At 46.5% G+C, this 25,950-nt stretch overlaps 1 protein-coding gene across 1 annotated transcript in view; it reads right to left on the reverse strand.

Annotated features, from left to right (window-relative positions):
- The window catches only part of LOC137571249 (cytochrome P450 2K6-like), a 136,132-nt gene that overhangs the window by 20,879 nt on the left and 89,303 nt on the right, over window positions 1–25,950 (reverse strand). Inside the window, exons 3-7 of the mRNA XM_068280124.1 lie at window positions 20,379–20,541; window positions 19,985–20,134; window positions 16,818–16,978; window positions 5,409–5,579; window positions 738–879 (exon numbers count right to left, since the gene is read on the reverse strand). Of these exons, the coding sequence (XP_068136225.1) occupies window positions 738–879; window positions 5,409–5,579; window positions 16,818–16,978; window positions 19,985–20,134; window positions 20,379–20,541 (787 nt within the window). The remainder of the gene's footprint in view (window positions 1–737; window positions 880–5,408; window positions 5,580–16,817; window positions 16,979–19,984; window positions 20,135–20,378; window positions 20,542–25,950) is intronic.

Here is a 25,950-nt window from a genome sequence, read left to right on the forward strand (position 1 = left end):
GTGAACATATATATACTCACTGCATGTATTAACAAAGCTAACGGTAATGCACTAATATACATTTGCCGCTGCCTGTGTCCATTGACTGTGGAGGTACAGGTCGAATGGAGTCCACCACTGCTACCAAGGAGGTGGGGGCTCCACTGAGGTCGGCAGACACCGCGCCGATTGGGACACCTTTGGCCTAGCTGGATACCGACTCCATCCACCGCAGCAAGGACACCTTTGGTTCAGCCCCTCCATGATGCCAGCTGCTAATCCGGAAGTAAGGGCCACTGCGGGTGGCCGCTTTTGTGACCAGCAGATTATCTTGCTCAACCCTGCTGAATGCTGCCCAGGAGTCAGGACAAACCACAGAAATTAAGCTACTGCACCTTTGGACCTGGAACACCTTTGCCAGCACTGCCAGATGTAAGCAATCAAAATCCTCAGCAGCATCAGCCATCACCACTGGTTTCTATCATGAAGATCTGTGTCATCACCGCTGAACCTTCACCTCCCTCTGCCCCCCAGATGATAGCCAAGTGCAAATGGTGGCGCCGTAGTATGGCAGCCTTGGCTCTTGGCTTTCAGACATTTCCCCCCCTTTTTCTCACGATCCCCCCCCCCCCCCAGACCTGTATGAGCCAAACCAATTCTGGGTAAAACTCCTTTGTATTTGGCAAAATAATTTATTCTGATTCTGAAATATACATTTATTTGCAGCCCAGCAGCAACAGTCAATACTGCTTTCTTACTTTGTATTTTCGGATATTTGATCATTAGCAGAAGTCCCCATTGTAGGGTGGTGGAGATTGTTTCTGTCCCCCCAAGAAAAAGGTCAGACACCAGCACCAGCAGGTTGTCAGTGTTGAAGTACAAAATGGATTGTGGCTTCTCCTGCATTGACACAAAGGAACATTAAATACACATGAGGATTCATTGTCCTATATAATCACATCTAGAAATAACTAGTAGTAAACAAAGAATCTCAGTTTTATTTTGCATGGAATCAACCACTTGCCCTCCCCAGGACGAGTATCTACGTCCCTGCAAAATCCCTCTTCACCTTGCAGGGACGTAGGTACTATGTCCCTTGCTGCCGTGCACTCCTGCTCGTTCCCACGCTCGTTATTGCTGCCGATTGTTCCCATTCATTGACACAGTTCCCATTTAATGATCTCTGTCTCCGAGTGAATGATCGCCTGCATCAATGAGATGCCACAATCATTTGTTACTTCTGACATAACACGTCCACGCATTACTTCCTATTTAGCTTACTATAAGTACGCAATAGGAAGTAGTGCCCGAGGACATCTTGTGGCCAAACAGTAAAATTACACCTACACGCATTTTTTTTTTTAAAAGACCCACCAGTACATTTAAAATGAACACTTTACCTCCCACACTATCCCATAATTACCCATTTTTATTGCATTAAAAAAATTACAATTAAAACAAATACATAAATAGTTACCTTAGGGACTGAACTTTTTTTTAACATGTATGTCAAGAGAGTTAAAACTATGGGCTTGTAAATAGTGATGGATGCAAAACTGAAAAAATGCACCTTTATTTCCAAATAAAATATTGGTGCCATACATTGGGCTTGATTCACAAAAGAGTGATAACTGCTATTACGGCAGTTATCACACGATCTGCCGTGCGCAAAAGTTTGTGCATGTAAAGGATTACTCCACGTGCTAAACAAATGTTTGCGCATGATGATGCGCTTGAAATACGCATGTGATCGCACGCAAACGTTCGTTTATCACGCGGAATAATGCTTTATGTGCGCAGACCTTCACTTGCGATAGATCGCGTTATAACTGCAGATCGCATGATAACTGCCATTATAGCAGTTATCATGCTTTTGTGAATCAAGCCCATTGTATTAGGGAAATAATTTAAACGTTGCAATAACTAGGACAAATGGGCAAATAAAATGTCTGGGTTTTAACCACTTTGTCCTCTTTGACGTAGTTATACGTCAAGAAGGACATATGCGCTCCCGCGGCCGATCGCGCACATGCACGCGCGCTCCCGGCTGTGGATTAGTTAGCCAAGGAATCAATGAATTGGGCCATGGTGCCCGATCACTGATTCCTCTCCCCCGCAGAAAAAGCAACAGCTTCTCTCGGAAGCTTCGCTTTTTCTGTCTCCTATGTCCCTCTAAGCGTACATTGTACGCTTAGAGTGACGTCATGTAAACAAACTCAAGGTTGCCTTCTTGTGGCCAAAAATTAAAACTACATCTAAAAGTAAAAAAAAAAAATGAAAATACACATATATTTACCCCAAACAAATACTATTTACATCCCACCCTCCCAAAAATACCCACATAAAACGTTTAATAATAAAAATAAAAAAATATAAGAAATTACAATTAACCACTTCACCACTAAGGGGTTTTACCCCTTGAGCACCAGAGCAATTTTCACCTTTAAGCGCTCCTTCCATTCATTCGTCTAGAACTTTATCATTACTTATCACAATTAAATGAACTATATCTTGTTTTTTCCGCCACCAATTAGGCTTTCTTTAGGTGGGACATTATGCCAAGAATTATTTTATTCTAAATATGTTTTAATGGGAAAATAGGAAAAATGTAGGAAAAAATTCATTATTTTTCAGTTTTCGGCCATTATAGTTTTTAAATAATGCATGCTACTGTAATTAAAACCCATGAAATGTATTTGCCCATTTGTCTCGGTTATAAAACCGTTTAAATTATGTCCCTATCACAATGTTTGGTGCCAATATTTTATTTGGAAATAAAGGTGCATTTTTTTCAGTTTTGCGTCCATCCCTAATTACAAGCCCATAGTTTATAAAGTAACAGTGTTGTACCCTCCTGACATAAAAATGTAAAAAGTTCAGTCCCTAAGGTAACTATTTATGTATTTTTTTTTTATTGTAAATGTTTTAATTTAAAAAAAAAAAAATATTGGGAGTGTGGGAGGTAATGAGTTATTTTTTTTTGTGTATAAGTAATGATTTGTATGTGAAAAATGCTTTAGGGTGTAGTTTTACTATTTGGCCACAAGATGGCAACAGTAACTTTTTGTTTAATGCGAACCCCCAAGCGTCCTTCCGGACACTTGGAGGAAGTACTAGGAGGCTGGGTAAGTTTTTTTTTTTTCACAATGATCGCGCTGCTTAGCGGAAAAGCAGCAGATCATTGCGGGGCTCAGATCAACAAACGGGAATGGATTTTCCCGTTCATTGATCTCCGGGCGAGCGGCGGGCGGCGTGTTTACGAGCGGGAGTGTGCGCTAGAGCGAGCGGGAGCGCGGGCAGCGGCGGGAGCGCGGAAAGTACGGATTTCTCCGTCCCTGGGGGTGAAAGGATAGAAAAAGGGACGGAGAAATTCATACGGGCGGGGGTAAAGTGGTTAAAAAAACACATAAATATTTACCTAAGGGTCTAAACTTTTTAAATATCTATGTAAAGCTGAAATATTTCTATTTTTTTTTTTTTTTATAATCTTGTAAATAGTGATGGATGCAAAACAGAATTATTATTATGTTATTTCCAAATAAAATATTGTCGCCATACATTGTGATAGGGACATAATTTAAACGGTGAAATAACCGGGACAAATGGGTAAATACAATACGTGGGTTTTAATTATGGAGGCATGTATTATTTTAAAACTATAATGGCCGAAATCTGAGAAATAATGATTTTTTTTCAGGTTTTTTTTTTCTTATTCTTACTGTTAAAATGCATTTACAGTAAGGTAGCTCTTAGCAAAATGTACCACCCAAAGAAAGCCTAATTGGTGGCCGAAAAAAACAAGATATGGATCAGTTCATTGTGATAAGAAGTGATAAAGTTATAGGCTAATGAATGGGAGGTGAACATTGCTCAGATGCATAAAGTGAAAACGACCGAGGGCTTAAAGGGGTTCTGTGGGGGGTTGCGGAGGAGAAAAACAGACACTTACCTTGGGCGTCTATCAGCCCCGTGCAGCGGTCATGTCCCACGCCGTCCTCCTCCCATCTGCCGTTCTCCGCCGCCGGCCCCGGTCTAAGTGGCATGGGATCCAACTGCGGCTGCGCTAGAGTGGCCGCGCACCCGCTCGCTTCCGCCTGCGTCATCGGAAGCTTACTGCGCAAGCGCAGTACAAGAACCCGTTGTACTGCGCCTGCGCAGTAAGCCTCAGATGACGCGAGCGGAGGCGCGGCAACGCGCATTATTCGTCTGTGTGACAGCCGAATAATAGCCCGGTGCCCGCTGCGGGGAACGGCGGATGGGAGCAGGACGGCGTGGGACATTACCGCTGCAGGGGGCTGATAAAAGCCCCAGGTAAGTGGCAGTTTTTTGCCTCAGAAACCCCCACAGAACCCCTTTAAAGGGATACTGTAGGGGAGTCGGGGGAAAATGAGCTGAACTTACCTGGGGCTTCTAATGGTCCCCCGCAGACATCCTGTGTTGGCGCAGCCACTCACCGATGCTCCGGCCCCGCCTCCAGTTCACTTCTGGAATTTCTGACTTTAAAGTCAGAAAACCACTGCTCCTGCACGCCCGTGTCCTCGCTCCCGCTGATGTCACCAGGAGTGTACTGCGCAGACACAGACCATATTGGGCCTGCGCTGTGCGCTCCTGATGACATCAGCGGGATCGAGGACACGGCAACGCAGGCGCAGTGGTTTTCAGACTTTAAAGTCTGAAATTCCAGAAGTGAACCGGAGGCGGGGCCGGAGCATCGGTGAGTGGCTGCGCCAACACTGGATGTCTGCGGGGGACCGTTAGAAGCCCCGGGTAAGTTCAACTCATTTTCACCCGACCCCCTACAGTATCCCTTTAAGTGGTTAATTACGGTAGCATGTATTATTTTAAAACAATAATGGCCGAAAACTGAGAAATAATAATTTTTTTCTTTTTTCGGTTAAAATAATAAAATAATTCTTAGCAAAAAGTACCCCCAAAAGAAAGCCTAATTGGTGGCAAAAAAAAACAAAAAAACAAGATATAGATGGTTTTGTTGTGATGAGTAGCAAGAAAGTTATAGGCGAATGAATGGAAGGAGCGCTAAAAGGTGAAAATTGCTCTGGTTTTTAAGGGGAAAAATCCTTGGAGGTGAAGTGGTGAAAGGACAACCAAAGCAAGAGGGATATGGAGGCTGACATACTTATTTCATTTTAAACAATGCACATTGCCTGGCTGTCCTGCTGATCCACTGCTTCTAATACTTTTAGCCGTAGACCCTGAACAAGCATGCAGCAGATCGGGTGTTTCTGACATTATGGACAGATCTGACAAGATTAGCTGCATGCTTGTTTCTGGTGTTATTCAGCCACTACTGCAGCCAAATAGACCAGCAGGGCTACCAAGCAACTGGTGCTGTTTAAAAGGAAATAAATATGGCAGTTTCCATCTACTTTTCACTGCAGTTGTCCTTTAAGAAGTGAAGGAGCCTGTACCTTTTGTTGCTTGGCCAGGTAGGAATCACAAATGGTCCTCTGGTCATTGATATCCAGTTCCTGGTTGGAGATGGACTCCTTTATGAGATCCTTCATCTCCTGAAAGCTTTTAAAAAGTGTTTGATGGCTGCCGGGGAGTAAGCCAACCACTGATGGGAAACTGTTGTAAAGCTGAAAGAAAATACATACGCAATAGCTGTGTAAAGCTGTACACCACAAAACGCAATTGCTAGCGCTTAGCAATTTTTCATTTCGATTTTTCAGAGCAATTTTTGAATGAATGTGCATTTTTTACCGATTCATCCAAACTTAATCACTCCAAAAAATGCTGCATGCTACAACCAGATCCAAACGCTGCTGTGGAACACCCACATAGGGTGACACTGCACTAGTGCTTTGCCGACAGTGACTAGCAAGCTCATCTCATTGCCCCTGGTGTGAACCAACCCTTAAATAAGTGCAGCTGGTGCCTTATGTCCAGACTCGGTACACCTCTCCTGCTCTTCAGTAACCAGTCCAAAAAGGATATTGCAATCCTCTGGGTTTTCTAGTGAACGCTCAGCGTAATTTTCTTTCTTAAAACAGAAGGTATTTGAGATAATTCAGCCTTACGTCAGCAACTGTGGTTACCCACAGCGTGATTGCTACTCCACCACAATTGATTCTGGTTTAAACTATCAGCTCTGCCTTAAAGTAAACCAGATATCTTAAAATGTAAAGAACCGATACTTACCCGTGGCTTCCTCCAGCTCCATAAACACGTGTAAGGCCCTCGCCGTCCTCCTGCGGTCTGCCAATCAGCGGCAATCAGCCCCGGTAATTGCTTCACTTGCGTCAGTCTGGGTCTTCTGCCTATGCGCGGGAGGTCCACACATGTGCAGAAGACATAAACTGGACGCGACTGAGCCAATTACTAGGGCTGATTGCCGCTGAACGGCAGACCGGAGGAGGACGGCGAGGGCCTTACACGTGTTTATGGAACTGGAGGAAGCCCTGGGTAAGTATTTTTTTTTTTTTTTACATTTGAAGTAGGATACTCTCTGGTACTGTAGCATCAGTGACTTAGTCCTCCAGTGATTCAAATCATTCATGACTGACAGAACACGTAGAGTACTCCTAGGAGCTGTCATGTCCAACACTGCACCTCTAATATAGTATTTGGAGTACTACACACGGTGAGTTGCTCACTGGGGTGTAGTGGTGGCTGTCTATCCAAGGCATCTGATTCAGAAGCATATAAAGCAGGATTCTGAGTAAAGGAGCTGAACATGCTAAACTCTCTTTTTTGGAATGTGAATTTTGTGCAACATATCTATAGGATCAATTCTCATGGGACTTGCTTTTTTATGCTTCTGATGCAAAAATGTTTTAAAGTTTTTATTGAGTTTTTATTGTTTCTCCCCTTAAAGCGGATCTGAGATGAAAAACTAACTATAACAAGTAACTTGTCTATATATATAATCTAAAGTTTATGCATACAGCTTCAACATTTTATGATTATTTATTCCTGTTCATTGTAACAAACTTACCTGGTGTTGTCTCTGGAGGCTGCTCTGAGTAGCTGAAGGAAGCTTCCGCTTTGGTCAGTCGCATCCCCCTCTCCCCTGTAGACGTGAGTCAGCATGTTCGCATCCCCGGCTCCCCTGTAGATGTGGGTCAGCATGTTGTTTCTGGCAGTCTCTATAGGAGGACGCGCACAGCTCAGAACTGCCTTTATAGGTTAAGGAGGCGTGTCTGAAGTGTGTCAGCTGATTCCTGTGGTCAGCTGACACTTGCTGCAGAGATGTTGCTGATTGGTCCGATTTTCCTGGGGACTTGATCTGTGCTCTATTCCTGCTATATAAACCCTGGACATGCAGTTACTTGCTGTCCGTTATAGCTTTCAGTTCTCTGAGCGCTGGAACTTGCTTTACTACTTAGTCTAGTCAATATTCCAGAGAGCTACATTTCATATATTACGCAACAGCGCGATATATATGTACTCTAGTCAGTTAGTATTGTATTATTGTAATATTGTATATTGTTCTGGGTATCGACCTTTGCCTGCCTCTTGACCTCGAATCTGCCTAGCCCCTCTGTATTACTGCCATCTGATATCTGTGTATGACTCTGCCCGTCCCTGACTTTGCTCCTGTTTGATCCTTCCAATACGACTGGCATCTGACCTATGTGTATGACTTCGGCCTATATAACGTTTTCGCACCTGTCTTAGACTACTGAACTTTAGCCATTTGATTAGCAGTGTATGATCCTAGTCTGTTATCGACCTTGCTCTGCGTCAGTCCCTGTGTACCGCATATCTCTGACTTCGTGTATGACCTCAGTTGACGATCTGACCTCGATTATTGTATATTCAGTGTACACTTCATAGCCTGCATCACAGCCAGCGTTACAGATACAATGAGGGCAGCCATGTTCTGTAGAGGTGGCCCGAACGGTTCGCCGGTGAATGGTTCCCGGCAAACTTCCGGGGTTCGCGATTGCGGAGAACCGCAAACTTTATCGGAAGTTCGATTCGCCCCCATAGTACATCATTAGGGTCAACTTTGACCCTTACATCACAGTCAGCAGGCACATTGTAGCCAATCAGGCTAAACTCCCTCCTGGAGGCCCTCCCTCCCCCACTTATAAAAGGCAGGCAGCGTCAAGCATTTTACTCACTCGTGTGCCTGCAGTAATTAGAGAAGGGAGAGCTGCAGCAGACTCTCATAGGGAAAGCTTAGTTAGGCTCTTGTAGGCTTGTTAGCTTGCTCCTTGCTTATTCTTATTGCTAAAAAAGCACCCCTCAACAGCTCTTTTGAGAGCTAATCTTGTTCTTGTGATCTATTTTTTTATGTGTGTGTGTGTGTGTGTGGCCCACTTGCATTATATTTATATACAGCCCTGCCAGTCAGTTGCAGCTGGCCTTTGGCCCCTTAATTCCTACTGTGCCACTGCCAGGCCCAGCACATTCAGTGACTACCTGTGTGTGTGACAGGCAGCTGAAAATTTGTAATCCCAATCACTGCACCTGTTCACTGTTTAGTCCACCTACCCACCTACCTACCTACGTGAGCGCTGGCATTGTTAATACCACCAGTCATTGCACCTGTTCACGGTACGTGTGTGTGTGACAGTTGCACATTTGTAATACCTAGCAGCACTGCATATATCTACCTGTTGTTCAGTGCACCCACCTACCCACATGAGCGCACGCAGTGTGCTATTTAATACCCCCAGTCACTGTACCTGTTCACGGTACATGTGTGTGACAGGTGCACATTTGCAATACCCACCACTGCATATACCTACCTGTTGTTCAGTGCGCCAACCTAACTACGTGAGCGCACGCAGTGTGCTATTTAATACCACCAGTCACTGTACCTGTTCACGGTACATGTGTGTGACTGGTGCACATTTGTGATACCCATCACTGCATATACCTACCTGTTGTTCAGTGCACCCACCTACCTACGTGAGCACACGCAGTGTGATATACCACTCCGTGCATACCTGTTAACTGCACCTGTGTGACTGCACATTGTAATAGTCAAGTCAGTGTATACCTTTCACTTCATACCCACCGATATGAACAAAAAAAGGTAGAGGCAGAGGCAGACCCAGAGGAAGACCACCCGGCAGGTCTGTTTAAGGTCATGCTGATGTGATTTCGTGTGGCCCTGGACCAAAGTACAGTGCTCAGAAGAAGGTACGTCCCATCAACTCCCAAGATTGTCAGGACGTGGTTGACTATTTAACACAGAACACCTCATCTTCCGCAGCCACCAGCGCTACTACTAGCACCACATCTGTTCCATTTGACACTTCCATTTGATTCACAGTAACTACTGTTACAACAAGATGAAGGTGCTAAGCAAGTTACACCACCTCATATGTCTGAGTTAGGCGACACTATGGACGTAAGGTGTGAGGAGGAGGATAATGAAGTACCTGCTGTTGGTGCAGTTTATGAGGTGTCTGAGGCAAGCGAAGCTGGGCAGGATGATTATGATGATGACGATGATATGGATGTCACGTGGGATCCTAAGATACAAGATGATCAAGGGGACAGTTCAGAGGGGGAGTCAGAGAGGAGTAGGAGGAGACGAGTTCCTGAAAGAAGCAGGGGGAGCTTGTCATCAGAAACAGCTGGTGGCAGTGTCCGGCACCATGTATCGCCACATATGGACAGCCAGCCAACACGCCCTTCAACGTCAGCTGCTGATGCCACCATAGTGCCATCACCCCAGGGGGGCTCAGCGGTTTGGAAATTTTTTAGTGTGTCTGCCTTAGATCAGAGCAATGCCATCTGTTCTCTCTGTCTCCAAAAATTGAGCCGTAGAAAGGCCAACACCCACGTAGCTACAACTGCCTTATGAAGGCACATGCAGAAAAGGCACAAACTGCAATGGGAAGAGCACCAGAGGAAAAGCAGTACACCAAAAAGAAAAGCCACCCTCCTTCTCCTCTTCCTCCTTCAGGTGCAGCATCTTCAGCCGCTTTCTCTTTTGCACCTTCACAATCACAGCCACCCTCCTCCACTCCCCCTCTCACCTTGAGTGGTTCCTGCTCCTCTGCCCACAGCAGCAGTCAGGTGTCCGTGAGGGAAATCTTTGAGTGGAAGAAGCCAATTTCTGCCAGTCACCCCCTTGCCCGGCGTCTGACAGCTGGCTTGGTGGAACTGTTAGCTCGACAGCTGTTACCTTACCAGCTGGTGGACTCTGAGGCCTTCCGTAAATTTGTGGCCATTGGGACACCACAGTGGAAGATACCATGCTGCAATTATTTCTCTAAAAAGGTGATACCCAAACTGCACCATGAAGTTGAGAGGCAAGTGGTGTCATCTCTGGCACATAGCGTTGGGTCAAGGGTCCATCTGACCACGGATGCCTGGTCTGCCAAGCACGGTCAGGGCAGGTACATTACTTACACAGCCCATTGGGTCAACCTGGTGACTGCTGGCAAGCAGGGAGTACGTGGCTGTGCAGCGGCCCTAGTGACACCTCCACGGCTTGCAGGCAGGCCTGCTGCCACCTCCTCTCCTCCTGCTACATCCTCTTCACTGTCGTCCTCCTCCTCTTCCTTGGCTGAGTGGCAGCACAACTCTACTGGTGCTGCGATCTCCTCTCAAACTACAGAGCCCCAGCTCCCCAGGGCCTATGCTGCATGCCAGGTATGACGGTGTCACGCCATCTTAGACATGTCTTGCCTCAAAGCGGAGAGTCACACTGGAGCAGCTCTTCTGGCTGCTCTGAACAAACAGGCGGATCAGTGGATGACCCCGCACCAACTGGAGATCGGCAACGTGGTGTGTGACAACGGTAACAATCTGCTTTCGGCTTTGAATTGGGAAAGTTGACACATGATGTACCCTGCATGGCACATGTGCTCAATCTCGTAATTCAGAGATTTGTGTCTAAGTACCCAGGCTTACAGAATGTCCTAATGCAGTCCAGGAAGGTGTGTGTGCATTTCAGATGGTCTTACATGGCCATGGCACGCTTTGCCGATATTCAGCGGAGAAACAACTTGCCGGAGAGAAGCTTGATTTGCGATAGCCTGACTCATTGGAATTCGACCCTCCTGATGTTCGACTGCCTGCTACAACAGGAGAAAGCCGTCAAACAGTATCTCTACAACTACAGTCAAAGGACACAGTCTGGGGAGATGGGGATGTTCTGGCCGAAGTTCTGGCCACTGATGCGAAATGCCTGCAGGCTCATGCGGCCGTTTGAGGAGGTGACAAACCTGGGGAGTCGCAGTGAAGGCGCCATCAGCGACTTGATCCCGTATGCCTTTTTCCTGGAGCCTGCCGTGCGTAGAGTGGTGGATCAAGCTGTGGAGGAGCGTGAACAGGAACAGGAACGGAAGAAAGAGTTGTGGGATCAATTCTCAGCAGAAGCAGATGATTCCTCAACACCTGCGGCAGCACAAAGGAGGGAGGAGGAGGAGGAGGAAGAGTCGTTTGGGGAAGAGGAGTCAGATGATGAGGAAGGTGTTGTTTTGGAGGAGGAGGATGAGGTGGAAGAAGAACTGCAGCAGGTGTCGCAGGGGGCCTGTGCTTCTCAACTTTCCAGTGGTATTGTTTGTGGCTGGGGGTGGAGGAGAACTTAGCTGACATCACTGAGGAAGAGCAAGAGGAGATGAATAGTACGTCTGCTTCCAACTTTGTGCAGATGGCGTCTTTCATGCTGTCCAGCCTGTTGAGAGACTCCCGTATAAAAAAACTCAAGGGGAATGAGCTGTACTGGGTGGCCACGCTACTAGACCCTCGGTATAGGCACAAAGTGGCCCGAGATGTTTCAAATCACCTGAAGGCAGAAAGGATGCAGCACTTGCAGTACAAGCTGGCAACTATGCTTTACAATGCGTTTAAGGGTGATGTCACAGCACAACGCAATAAAGGTGCCACTGCCAGTAATCCTTCTCCTATGTCCACGCAGGCAAGGACAGGACACTCCAGTGATCACATGGTGATGTCGGACATGCGTACATTCTTTAGTCCAACGCCTCGCCTTTGCACTTCCCGATCCACCCTCCACCAATGCCTCGACCGGCAGGTAGCCGACTACCTGGCCTTAAGTGTGGATATAGACACTGTGAGCAGCGATGAACCCTTGGACCACTGGGTGCGCAGGCTTGACCTGTGGCCAGAGCTGTTCCAATTTGCCATCCAACTTCTGTCTTGCCCTGCCTCAAGCGTCCTGTCAGAAAGGACCTTCAGCGCAGCTGGAGGCATTGTCACTGAGAAGAGAAGTCACCTAAGTCAAAAAAGTGTTCAGTACCTGACCTTTATCAAAATGAATAAGGCATGGATCCCGAAGGGCTACTGCCCGCCCGAAGACTAAGTCAGTCCCCGCACACAGCATCTCTGCCTGCACACTGTGTGACTGCCTGCCCCATGACTAAGTTGCTCCCCACACAGCCAGGGCCGGAGCTACCATAGGAAAAAATGGGCAATTGCCCCAGGGCCCGAGAGCCTGTTGGGGCCCCCAAGGTGTCCCTCCCCATCTTAACTGTTGCTCCCTAGGGACTCTGCAGAGTCTGTTAAGTTGGGAGGTGATTGGGGGAGGGTCAGCAGCCAGCTCAGGGGCCCAGGAGGGAAATTTATCTGCAACAAAGGGCCTCTTATGGCGCTTTTTGGTCGGGGGTGTCTTTTGGGGGGCCCCCAGGCTAATTTTGCCCTAGGGCCCAATTGTTACTTGAACCGGCCCTGCACACAGCATCTCAGCCTGCAGGCCGCTTGACTGCCTTCTCCGCCACCACCAACAGGGTCCAGGATTCCTGGTGGATTCCTGAATTTTTAAGGCCACTGCTAGCAGTGGCCGCTATAATAATTTTTGTGGAGCGTGTACATGCCTGCCTAATTTTTCTGGCTGCACTGCAGCTTCAACAACAAAACAAAAGGCATGTACATGTGTCAATTCCCCTTCATGATCGTTACCTTGCCGCGGTGAAGGGGCTTGCGTATCACAATGAAGCAATGACTGCCAGCTATATGAGTGTCTTGGGGGGGGTGGCACACCAAAGATAATAAGGTGGTTGCTTCATTGTGGACAGACCCAATTCGATCAGCTGGATAGTCACTGTTGTTCTGTCATTGAGCTACCACAGCCTGGCGACCGTATGGGCTTAAAAACCACTATCGCCTGCACTCTTGCCATGTGCGCACCAGTCCAGCACGGCCGTCACTACACAAACAGCTGTTTGCAGTGTGTTACACAGTGAGTTTGGTGTGTCAGTGTGAAGCAGTACTCTAATTACACTCAGTGTGAAGCAGTACTCTAATTACACTCCCTGATTGATGTATACACATGCAAGATGTTTTAAAGTGAACCTAAAGCCAGGCAAAAAAAATGAGATGAACTCACCTGGGGCTTCCCTCAGCCCCCTGCAGCCGATCGGTGCCCTCGCAGCCCCGCTCCTATGGTCCAGGACCCGCCAGCGGCTACTTCTGGTTTGGCCGTCACCGGCCGACAGGCATGGGAACGCGAGTGATTGCTCCAGGAGGCCGTAATAGCAGCATAGGGGGCGATATACAGGCTGGGAACGCGAACAATCACTCGCGTTCCCATGCCTGTCGGCCGGTGATGGCCAAACCGGAAGTGTTCGCTGGCGGGTCCTGGACCATCGGAACGGGGCTGCGAGGGCACCAATCGGCTGCAGGGGGCTGAGGGAAGCCCCAGGTGAGTTCATCTAATTTTTTTTGCCTGGCTTTAGGTTCACTTTAAAGCACTTTAGTCCTCCAATTTAGCATGTAATGTGATTTGTGCTCTTAAAACGCTGCTTTGCGTCAAATCCAGATTTTTCTCCGGGACTTTTGGCGTCTATCCCACTCATCTATGCAAAAACTCAGATGTTAGACCCATTGAAACATATTTTCCATCATTTTTGTGGCCAGCATAAATGTTTCTAATTTTCAAAGTTCGTCTCCCCATTGAAGTCTATTGTGGTTCGCAAAAGTTTGCATGCTTGCGGAGGTTCGCGAACCTAAAATTGGAAGTTCGGGCCATCTCTAATGTTCTGTTTGTCACATTGTCACAGGCTGAGGGCTGGAGATGCTATCAGCTTGCCTGTGTGTATATTCAGTCCCCTCTCTTCTGCCCTCCTCTCCTTTGCCTCTGAAATCTCTGGCTAGTAACCTCCTCCTCCTCCTGCCCAGACTGAGCTCCCATAAGCTCTTGCTACAGTGCCAAGGCACTGTGAAAAGCTGTGGGCGAGGCTTGTTTAGTTTATAGGGAATTAGAGTATTAAAACAAAACAAAAAAGTATTTGGCTTGAGGAATGCCCCATAAACTATAACAGTAGACAACACCCCAATAACCTCAACCACTAAGGCCCGCTGCTTGGGGGTTATACTTGATTCAGAGCTCTCCTTTAAACCTCACATTGCCTCATTAACCACCACCTGCTATTTCCAGCTCAAAAATATATTCTGTATCCGTCCCTTCCTCACACAAGAAGCCACCAAAATGCTTGTTCATGCCTTAATCATCTCCCACCTAGACTACTGCAACACTCTGCTCTGTGGCCTACCAAAAAACAGGCTAGCACCTCTCCAATCCCTTCTAAATTCAGCGGCCCGCCTCATTCACCTTTCCACACGCTCTTCCGATGCAGCCCCACTGTGCCATTCTCTCCACTGGTTACCCATTACCCAGAGGATCCAGTTCAAATTCCTGACTCTAACATACAAAGCCCTCCACGAGTTGTCTCCTCCATACATCTCCTCACTAATCTCAAGATATTGTGCCTCCTGCAACCTTCGCTCCTCCCAAGAAATTCTCCTGGCTTCTAAGCTGATCACCTCCTCTCATGCTCGCATCCAGGACTTTACACGAGCATCACCCCTTATCTGGAACTCTCTTCCACAGCCTGTCATGCTCCAAACCTGGACATCTTCAAACGCACTCTTAAAACACACCTTTTCAGACAAGCTTATAACATTCTATAGCCCTTATTTACTTCTCTGTCACAATGTAATCAGAGGCAAAGGGTCACGCGTACGTTAAAAAGGGGCGCTGGGAAAAAAGGGTGCGGGGTTTTAAACGATAAGCATGGATAACGTTTAAAAATGTATTGTACTGTATTTCGTTTAAAATTAATGTTTTATAAAGTTATAAATCATTAAATAATGTGCATTAAATCGGCAATTGTAAAAACGTTAATCTTTCGTTTAAATAGTGAAACGTATAATAACGTTTAAAAAAAAAAATACTAAGTAACCCTCCCTGTACCTACCCCTAACTCCTAGACCCCCCTGTTGATGCCTAAACCTAAGACCCCCCCTGTTGGTGCCTAAGTAACCCTCCCTGTACCTACCCCTAACCCCTAGACCCCCCTGTTAGTGCCTAAACCTAAGACCCCCCTGTTGGTGCCTAAACCTAAGACCCCCTGTTGGTGCCTAAACCTAAGACCCCCTGTTGGTGCCTAAACCTAAGACCCTCCTGTTGGTGCCTAAACCTAAGACCCCCTGTTGGTGCCTAAACCTAAGACCCCCCTGTTGGTGCCTAAACCTAAGACCCCCCTGTTGGTGCCTAAACCTAAGACCCCCCCTGTTGGTTTTTTCGTTTAAAAATAATGTATAAAAAAAAAAATGTACTGTTTTTCGTTTAAAAATAATGTTTGAAAAAAAATATTGTACTGTTTTTCGTTTAAAAATAATATTTAAAAATGTATAAATCATTAAATAATGTGTAATCATGAGAAGCAGTAATAAAACATTAAGTCTCCGGGCGCCGCTTTTAAAACGTTATTTTTCTCCGGCGCCCTTTTTTCCTATCGGGCGCCCATTAAACGATATTTATTATAGGAGTGAATGGCGGCGCCCGATTTGTCCACTAGCCTCCTGCGCCCTTTTTTACTGTTACCAAGGGTCACAGCCTCATCCATCCTCCACCCCCTTACCTAGTGTGTCCCCCACTACCCACTAGATTGTAAGCTCGCAAGGGCAGGGTCATCCTCCTAATGTTTACTGTTCTTGTAACAATATTTGTACTGCTTGGAACTCTGCTGTACATTTGTTAGTTGTATCTATGTTCTCCTTGTCGTCTTATTGTGCTTTGTAAAGCGCTGCGGAATATGTTGGCGCTATATAAATAAATATAATAAATAAATAATAATCATAAACTATATGAAAGGAACACAATTATGCAATGAGTAAAAGTTTATCTAGAATCCACTTTAAGGTGATATACAGTATTTGAGGCCTTTGAGCTTCATCCTCTTGCACATATAATTTTTTGTTGTTAAAGAGGAGTCGAACCAGAGGGGTGAAATCACACAATACCAGCACACAGGTGTGTTATTGCATTTGTTTTAATGTACGAAATTGCTCATTACATGCAAAGCCAGATATTCCAAGTGTTTATTTGTTATAATTTTGATGATTATGGCTTACAGCTTATAAGAGCCCCAAAATCTCTGACCATTAGAATAGTGTGAAAATGTTCAACATTCTAGGCTCAAAGTGTCAGGCTCTAATCAGCTAATTAATCCAAAACATCTGCAAAGGGTTCATATGTCATATACTGTATTAGCTTCCCTATTTAAGTTGGATTACTGAAATAAATGTACTTTTGCACGATATTCTAATTTTTCGAGTTTCACCTGGAAACTTGGTCACTCCCAGTGTGCACCTCAAAACCTTTGGAGCCAGAGCTTTCTGTCATGCTGCTCCTACCCTTTGGAATTCCCCTACCACACACAGTAAAGACAGCCCCGTCACTGGAGTTATTCAAATCCGGACAGTAAAGACACCTGTTTAGCCTGGCATTTGTGGACTTTCTTCCTCTGTACCAAAATTTACCAATCAGCTAAATACTGGTCCTACCCATGCTTATACTCTTTGAGTCCTACGGGAAAAAAGCACTTTACAAATGTTGTTTGTTGTTGTTGTTGGTCATCCATCCCATTACAGGTCATACTTACTTTGGTCATGACATTTTCAAAGCCGTTGACACATTCATGTACTAAACGTATGAACTTCTGTATAGTAGGATCATCATAATCAAATCTCTGACCCAGTGCTATGGCTATAATGATGTTCGCTACAGCGGCATTGAGGATGGGATGATTTTTGAAGGGTTTCCCTGAAAGCAGAAAATACATGTTACTAATCTGCTGAAATTCACTGTCAAAGAGAAGTTCTGCTTTAGATATAAAACCATCCATCATCAATGGCATGGCATGGTGTAACTATTTTTTTTTTTACATCTTATTGTACTAAACAGGGGTGCTTATCCGGATTCCAGATATCCGGGTAACTCAAATATCCAACCTTTTTTCAGCTATCCGACCTCTGATCCAGATTCCAAATACCTGGGCAAATCCGGATAGCTATCTGCGGATAGTTGGCTGGGCTATGCGGATATCCACAGATATCCATGGATATCTGACCATTGAAATACTGTAAGAGGTCCAGGACTTCATGGGAGTCAATCAGAGGGCTCCCAGCAGAAACCCCAGCGACCAATCACAGAGGGAAACCCTGGCCAGCCCCACCTGACCTCATTGAGCCAATCAGAGGGCTTCCAGCCTAAACTCTGGCACCCAATCACAGAAAGGAACACTGACCAGCCCCCCTGTATAATAATGAGGGCTGCCATGATGAGACAGATCGTCCTAGCTTGCTGAATGCTCACTGAGAGACATGCTCCAGTGCTGATGGCCTAGTAGCAAGGGCTGCAGGTACACAGTTATAAACCTAAAGCTGTTCAGTGATTAACCCCCTCACTATCACTACACTATAGTTGAATTGTTAATTAGCTTGATTTCATTATGTGACAGACAGAGTGTGTGCTGTGCTCCAGTGCTGCAGGCAGCTGCTATGTGTCTGTGTGTGTGCTGTGCACAGACCAGGCCAGCTGCTGCCTGCTGGCCAGCTATAAGCCTTAGCTAGCTACAGTTCAGGCTAGGTTAGGGATTAGGGAATAGGAACACGTGTAAAGTGCCATGTGCAAACGCGTGCCACATGCAAAGTGACAAGCACAAAGTGCAAAGTGACACGTGCAAACACGTGCAAAGTGCCACGTGCAAACACGTGCAAAGTGCCACGTGCAAACACGTTCAAAGTGCCACGTGCAAACACGTTCAAAGTGCCACGTGCAAACATGTGCAAAGTGCCACGTGCAAAGTGCCGCGTGCAAAGTGCCAAGTGTAAAGTGCCACGTGCAAACACGTGCAAAGTGCCACGTGCAAACACGTGCAAAGTGCCACGTGCAAACACGTGCAAAGTGCCACATGCAAACACGTGCAAAGTGCCACATGCAAATACGTGCAAAGTGCCACGTGCAAACACATGCAAAGTGCCAAGTGCCAAGTGCAAAGTGCCACGTGCAAACACGTGCAAACACATGTAAAATGCAAAGTGCCACATGCAAACACGTGCAAAGTGCCACGTGCAAAGTGCCACGTGCAAACACGTGATAAGTGCACCGTGATACGTGCAAAGTGCCACATGCAAACACATGAAAAGGGCCACGTGCAAAGTGCCCAGTGCAAACACATGCAAAGTGCCATGTGCAAACACGTACAAAGTGCAACGTGCCACTTTGCACATGTTTGCAGGTGGCACTTTGCACGTGTTTGCAGGTGGCACTTTGCACGTGTTTGCACATGGCACTTTGCACGTGTTTGCACGTGGCACTTTGCACTTTGGACTTTGGACACAATGTGGGCTGCACGACCGCTTTCTGGAACCTAGGCCTAAAGTTAATTGACAGCCATTTTTTTTTTGGGGGGGGGGGATTTTAAGTCCCCACATCATCAATTAGTGTTCCCCTTTAAAAAAAATAATGATGCTACATGCCTCATTGACCCTAAAAAACTTTTTTAAAGCAATTAAAAGGGCACTTCCGGGTTTTCGATCCAGATATCCGAATTTGCCCGGATATCGCGGATAGTGGGGTCGGATATACGATCCGGGCCAGATACCAAAATGGCTAAATCCGAATATCCGACCTGGATCCGGATATCTGGATATCCGGATCCGGCCCAACCCAGGTTTTGAAAAGGGGTATCCGAGCACCCATGGTACTAAATATTATCTTTACATTACAGCTTGCAGCCAGCTATGAATCTTTAAAAAAAAATGCCCGTAAAATAAAATTACTTTCCCTTATAGCCATCACAACTGTATTCTATCTCCTCATGGGGGATTCTCAGGCTGGGTGCACACATGGCTGTGCGTGAAAGGGCGAATTTTCTGCCATGTGTTTTTTTTGTGTGTGTGCATTTTTGGTGTGTTTTTGGAGCGTTTGCGTTGCCGTTTTTTTCATCACATATGAGTTTTTCAAGCATTTTGTGTGCGTTTTTATGCATCTGGAGTTCGCATATACAAACCGCATATGAGTTTTGTGTGAGTTTTCAGCTTGCGTGTTATGCAAAATACTAGGAAGACAACAGGAAGCGGAAATACATCACAAAACAATAAAAAAACGCATGGAAAATGCATGAAAAATGCATACCTTTGTGTTCCCATCGACTTTCATTATGTGCGTTTTTGAATATTATGCAATGAAACCAGCGTTTTTAAAAATGCATGTTTGAAAACGCATATGTGTTTTTCCTGCGGCCCATAGACTACCACTAGCGGCAGAAACGCAGCGTTTTTGCCGCTAATGGAAGTTTATGGGATGTTCATTCGGATTCTGCAGAACTGAAATGTCTGCATTTCTGATCAGAATTCCACGGAAATCTGATTCATCACAACTCAGTATTCTGAGCCCAATCACAGAACTCTGGAGCACTGGACCAATCAGAGACTGCACAATTTTTCTGCAAATTTTTTCTTTTTAATTTTAGACCAATCCATTCTTCCGATTTCCATTTTTGCTGTTTACGATTTTTGCATTCTCTGCTGCAAAAAATGACTAAAAAATACTCCTCAAGGATTGGAAAAACAGAATATTAGAAATGGGCATTTCTGACCATGCCTATATACAGTATAATAGCCATAAGCCCTTACAATCCCACATACTTCATCTTAACCACTCAAAATGAATGCTCTGCTTTCAGATCTATGGTGGGCATAGCACCGAATGTGATAATAATAATACTATCGCTAAGGATAAGAGAAAACACAAAAACAAACTCGCCTTTAAAGGATGCAAATTTTTGGATTAAACATCCGGTCTCTGCAGTAATTCTGCTCTCTATAGACTCCCTCCCTGTCCCCAAATCCCGTAATGTGGAATTAGTGAACTTTCTCATCATCTTCCAGTGGTCCCCGTTAGACAAGATGAGACCTGCAAAAAAAAAGAACAAATAGTTACAACTACTTTAAGTTAACGAATGTTCCTCAAATGTGGGAAGCCACTTAAAGGTGAATTATTGCAAATACTTTCTGTTTCAAGAAGGCATCATTAAGAAAGAGGGCTTCAGTAAAAGTAAGAGGGCGTTATAGTGTCTTTTAGACCTTTATTTTATTGTACAACTATAGGACATATAATATATATTTTATGATTTATGATCATATGATGAAGATTTTACCATATCCTTTTGATATTTTCTCGAATGATGGAGTCACTGGTCTGGCAGAAAATGCCTCGGCATGATTGATAAGAGCGTCTTTAATGGTGTCATAACCGCACAACACAACCATCTTGTCCAAACCCAGCTGGATGCTGAACACCGAGCCGTACTTTTCCGATAACTATGAAAACAATGAAACAAATTGTACGTTCTTTTGTCTTCCTCTAGAATCACCTCCCTGCATTCACGTATACTGGACTTCTCACGTGCTTCACCCTCTCTCTGGAATGCTCTTCCACAGCACATCTGTCACTCTCCAACCTTTGAAATCTTGAAACGCTCCCTCAAAACTCCAAAAATCCAACAAGCATACGCTCTACCTTAGGCCATTCCCCCTTCTACTTCTGCCCAAGTTGTACTTCTACTAGATAACCTAAGCACACACTACCTGTATGTATACTGCATACTTATACATTGTATTCATTATGTTACATTTGTCATTGTAATCACCCATTCTGTATTTTGTGCAAGCGTCCATATTTGGTGTAATACCATTGTCTGTATCATTATGCACCCATTGTTTGCTTTTCTTACTTTGTACAGCACCACAGAATATGCTGGCACTTTATAAATTAACCACTACACCACCGTGCTTCACAGATAGTTTCTCTTACTCCTCCCCTTCCAGCTATCTGGTTCCCTTTACATGTCTACACAGCATTGTCTGCTTGCACTTCCCTTGCTTCTTTGTTAGAAGAACGTATTATTATTATTAATATTATTATTATTATTATATACCAGAAAATCAGGAAGTGGATCACTAGATGGCTGGCATGTGCATCACAAACAACATCACTACACTCATCAAAAGGATCAAACAAACATGAATCTAAAAATAAAAATGGGATGGCCACCCTGGGATGCAACCAACAGACATCACACACTCAGGTGCACCACACTAGCAAAACTAGGGACTACAGCTGCATAAAACTTGAAAGCGTAGCTCAAATGGATGTAATGACATCAAACGAGCAACTGTGCAGCACATAGGCAAAGGTCATTAGAGATGGCCCAAACGGTTCCCGGCGAACTTCTGGTGGTTCACGATTGCGGAAAACCGCAAACTTTTCCGGAAGTTCGGTTTGCCCCCATAGTGCACCATTAGGGTCAACTTTGACCCTCTACATCACAGTCAGCAGGCACATTGTAGCCAATCAGGCTACACTCCCTCCTGGAGCCCCACCCCCCCTTATAAAAGGCAGGCCCCGCCGGCCATTATACTCACTCGTGTGCCTGAAGTAAATAGAGAAGGGACAGTTGCTGCTGACTCTCTCATAGGGAAAGATTAGTTGGGCTCTTGTAGGCTTGTTAGCGTGCTCCTTGCTGATTCTTATTGCTAAAATAGCACCCGACAACAGCTATTTTGAGAGCTAATCTCGTTCTTGTGATCTATTTTTTTTTCTGTGTGTCCCACTGACACTTGTGTTGCATAGACACCCTTGATAATACATACTGTGCGTGTGCCACTGCCAGGCCCAGCACATTCAGTGACTACCTGTGTGTGTGACAGGTGCACATTGTAATACCTATTACTGCATATATCTACCTACCTGTTGTTCACAGTGCACCCACCTACCTACCTACGGGAGTTTGAGCGCAAGCTGTGTCACTGTGCCTGTCCGCTACCTGTCTGTGTGTGACAGGTGCACATTGTAATACCCATCACTGCATGTACCTACCTACCTACCTGTTGTTCACAGTGCACCCACCTACCTATGTGAGTTGAGCGCACGCAGTGTCACTGTGCCTGTCCGCTACCGGTCTGTGTGTGACAAGTGCACATTGTAATACCAATCACTGCATATACCTACCTACCTGTTGTTCAGTGCACCCACCTACCTACGTGAGTTGAGCGCACGCAGTGTCACTGTGCCTGTCTGCTATCTGTCTGTGTGTGACAGGTGTACCTGTTGTGTTCAGTGCGCCCACCTCATCACTGCATATACCTACCTGTTTTGTTCAGTGCACCCACCTACCTACGTGCGTGCATGCAGTGTTATATACCACTCCATGCATACCTGTTAACTGCACCTGTGTGACTGCGCATTGTATTAGTCAAGTCAGTGCATACCTTTCACTTCATTCCCCCCCGATATGGACACAACGGACAAAACAGGCAGAGGTAGAGGCAGACCCAGAGGAAGGCCACCCAGCAGGTCTGTGCGAAGTCATGTTGATGTGATTTTGTGCGGCCCTGGACCAAAGTACAGTGCTCAAAAGAAGTCACGTCCCATCAACTCCCAAGATTGTCAGGACGTGGTTGACTATTTCACACAGAACACCTCATCTTCCGCAGCCACCAGTGCTACTACAAGCACCACATCCGTTGCATTTGACACTTCGCAGGAGTTAATGGTGGGGAATTAACTGATTCACAGCCATTATTGTTACAACCAGATGAAGGCACTAAGCAAGTTACACCACCTCATATGTGTGAGTTAGACGGCGGCACTATGGACGTAATGTGTGAAGATGATGAAGTAACTGCTGTTGGTGCAGTTTTGGAGGTATCTGAGGCAAGCGAAGCTGGGCAGGATGATTATGATGATGACCATGATATGGATCCCACGTATGTTCCCAACAGAGGAGATGAACAGGGGGACAGTTCAGAGGGGGAGTCAGAGAGGAGTAGAAGGAGATGAGTTGCTGAAAGAAGCAGGGGGAGCTCGTTGTCAGAAACAGCTGGTGGCAGTGTCCGGTGGCATGTATTGCCACCTAACATGACATTTTTTAATGTGTCTGCCTCAGATCGGAGCAATGCCATCTGTTGCCTCTGTCTTCAAAAATTAAGCCGTGGAAAGGCCAACACTCACGTAGGGAAAAGTGCCTTACGAAGGCACATGGAGAAAAGGCACAAACTGCAATGGGAAGAGCACCTGAGCAAAAGCAGCACACAAATGAAAAATCACCCTCCTTCTCCTCTTCCTCCTTCAGGTGCAGCATCTTCAGCCGCTTTCTCCCTTGCACCTTCATAGCCACCCTCCACCACTCCGCATCTGCCCTTGAGCGGTTCCTGCTCCTCTGCCCACAGCAGCCAGGTGTCCGTGAAGGAAATCTTTGAGCAGAAGAAGCCAATTTCTGCCAGTCACCCCCTTGCCCGGCACCTGACAGCTGGTGTGGCGGAACTGTTAGCTCGCCAGCTATTACCATACAAGCTGGTGGACTGTGAGGCATTCTGTAAAATTGTGGTCATTGGGACACCCAAACTGTACCGTGAAGTTGAGAGTCAAGTAGTGTCACCTCTGGTAGACAGCGTTAGGTCAAGGGTCCACCTGACCATGGATGCCTGGTCTGCCAAGCACGGTCAGGGCCGCTACATTACTTACCCAGCCCATTGGGTCAACCTGGTGACCGATGGCAAGCAGGGAGTACGTGGCTTTGCAGTGGACCAGCTTGTGACACCTCCACGGCTTGCAGGCAGGCCTCCTGCCTCCTCCTCTCCTCCTGCTACATCCTCTTCACTGTCGTCCTCCTCCTCGGCTGAGCGGCAGTTCAACTCTACTGGTGCTGCGATCTCCACTCCAGCTACACAGACCCAGCTCCCCAGGGCCTATGCTGCATGCCAGGTACTACGGTGTCACGCCATCTTTGACATGTCTTGCCTTAAAGCGGAGAGTCACACTGGACCAACTCTCCTGGCTGCTCTACCAAACAGGTGGATCAGTGGCTGACCCAGCACAAGCTAGAGATCAGCAATGTGGTGTGTGACAATGGCAGCAATATCCTTTCTGCTTTGAATTTGGGAAAGCTGACACACATATCCTGCATGGCACACGTGCTGAATCTAGTCATTCAAAGATTTGTGTCAAAGTACCCAGGCTTAGAGGACAACCTGAAGCGGGTCAGGAAGTTGTGTGGGCATTTCAGGCGGTCTTACATGGCCATGGCATGCTTTGGGGACATTCAGCGGAGAAACAACTTGCCGGTGAGACGCTTGATATGTGATAGCTCGACTCGCTGGAATTCGACCCTGGTCATGTTCTCTTGCCTGCTAGAACAGGAGAAAGCCGTCACCCAGTACATCTACAATTTCAGTAGAAGGACACAATCTAGGGAGAAGGGAATGTTCAAGCCCCCGAACTGGACACTGATGCAAAAGGCAAGCAGGCTCATGCGGCCGTTTGAGGAGGTGACCAACCTGGAGAGTCACAGTGAAGGCACCATCAGCGACTTGATCACGTACGCTTACTTCCTGGAGCGTGCCGTGCGTAGAGTGGTGGATCAAGCTGTGGAGGAGCGTGAAGAGAAACAGTTATGACAGAAACAGTTGTGGGGGCAATTTACATCAGAATCAGATGTTTCCTTAACACTTGCGGCAGCACAGAGGGGGGAGGAGGAGGAGTTGTGTGGGGAAGAGGAGTCAGACTCGGATGATGAGGAAGGTGTTTCTTTGGAGGAGGAGGAGGCGGCAGCAGAAGAACAACCGCAGCAGGTGTCGCATGAGGCTTGTGCTGCTCGACGTTTCCGTGGTATTGTCGTGGCTGGGGGGAGGAGGACTTACCTGACGTCACTGAGGAAGAGCAAGAGGAGATGGATAGTACTTCTCCATCCAACTTTGTGCAGATGTCGTCTTTTATGCTGTCCAGCCTGTTGAGGGACGGCGGCAGAAGAACAACCGCAGCAGGCGTCGCATGGGGCTTGTGCTGCTTGACGTTCCCGTGGTATTGTCGTGGCTGGGGGGGGGAGGAGGACTTACCTGACGTCACTGAGGAAGAGCAAGAGGAGATGGATAGTACGTCTGCATCTAACTTTGTGCAGATGTCATCTTTCATGCTGTCCAGCCTGTTGAGGGACCCCCGTATAAGAAAAACTCAAGGGCAATGAGCGGTACTGGGTGGCCACGCTACTAGACCCTCGGTATAGGCACAAAGTGCCGGACATGTTACCAACTCAGCAGAAGGCAGAAAGGATGCAGCACATGCAGAACAAGCTGGCAACTATGCTTTACAATGCGTTTAAGGGTGATGTCACAGCACAACGCAATAAAGGTACCACTGCCAGTAATCCTCCGCCGATTTCCACGCAGACAAAGAAAGGACGCTCCAGCAATCTCATGGGGATGTCGGACATGTGGACATTCTTTAGTATAACACCTCGACTTAGCGCATTCTGGATCCACCCTCCACCAACGCCTGGACCGGTAGGTAGCCGACTACCTGGCCTTAAGTGTGTATGTAGACACTGTGAGCAGCGATGAACCCTTGGACTACTGGATGCGCAGGCTTGACCTGTGGCCAGAGCTGTCCCAATTTTGGGGGGGAATTTTGGCGTGTATCCCACTCAGCCATGCCCCCCTCCAGGTGTTAGACCCCTTGAAACATCTTTTTTTGCTGCTCTTAACAAAGAGGTGGAGCAATGGCTGATCCCGCACCAGCTGGAGATCGACAACGTGGTGTGTGACAACGGCAGCAATCTCCTTTCTGCTTTGAATTTGGGAAAGCTGACACGTGCTGAATCTGGTCGTGCAAAGATTTGTGTCAAAGTACCCAGGCTTAGAAGACGTCCTGAAGCAGGCCAGGAAGTTGTGTGG

This window comes from Hyperolius riggenbachi, chromosome 4 (assembly GCF_040937935.1).
Source record: "Hyperolius riggenbachi isolate aHypRig1 chromosome 4, aHypRig1.pri, whole genome shotgun sequence".
Taxonomy (NCBI): Eukaryota; Metazoa; Chordata; class Amphibia; order Anura; family Hyperoliidae; genus Hyperolius; species Hyperolius riggenbachi.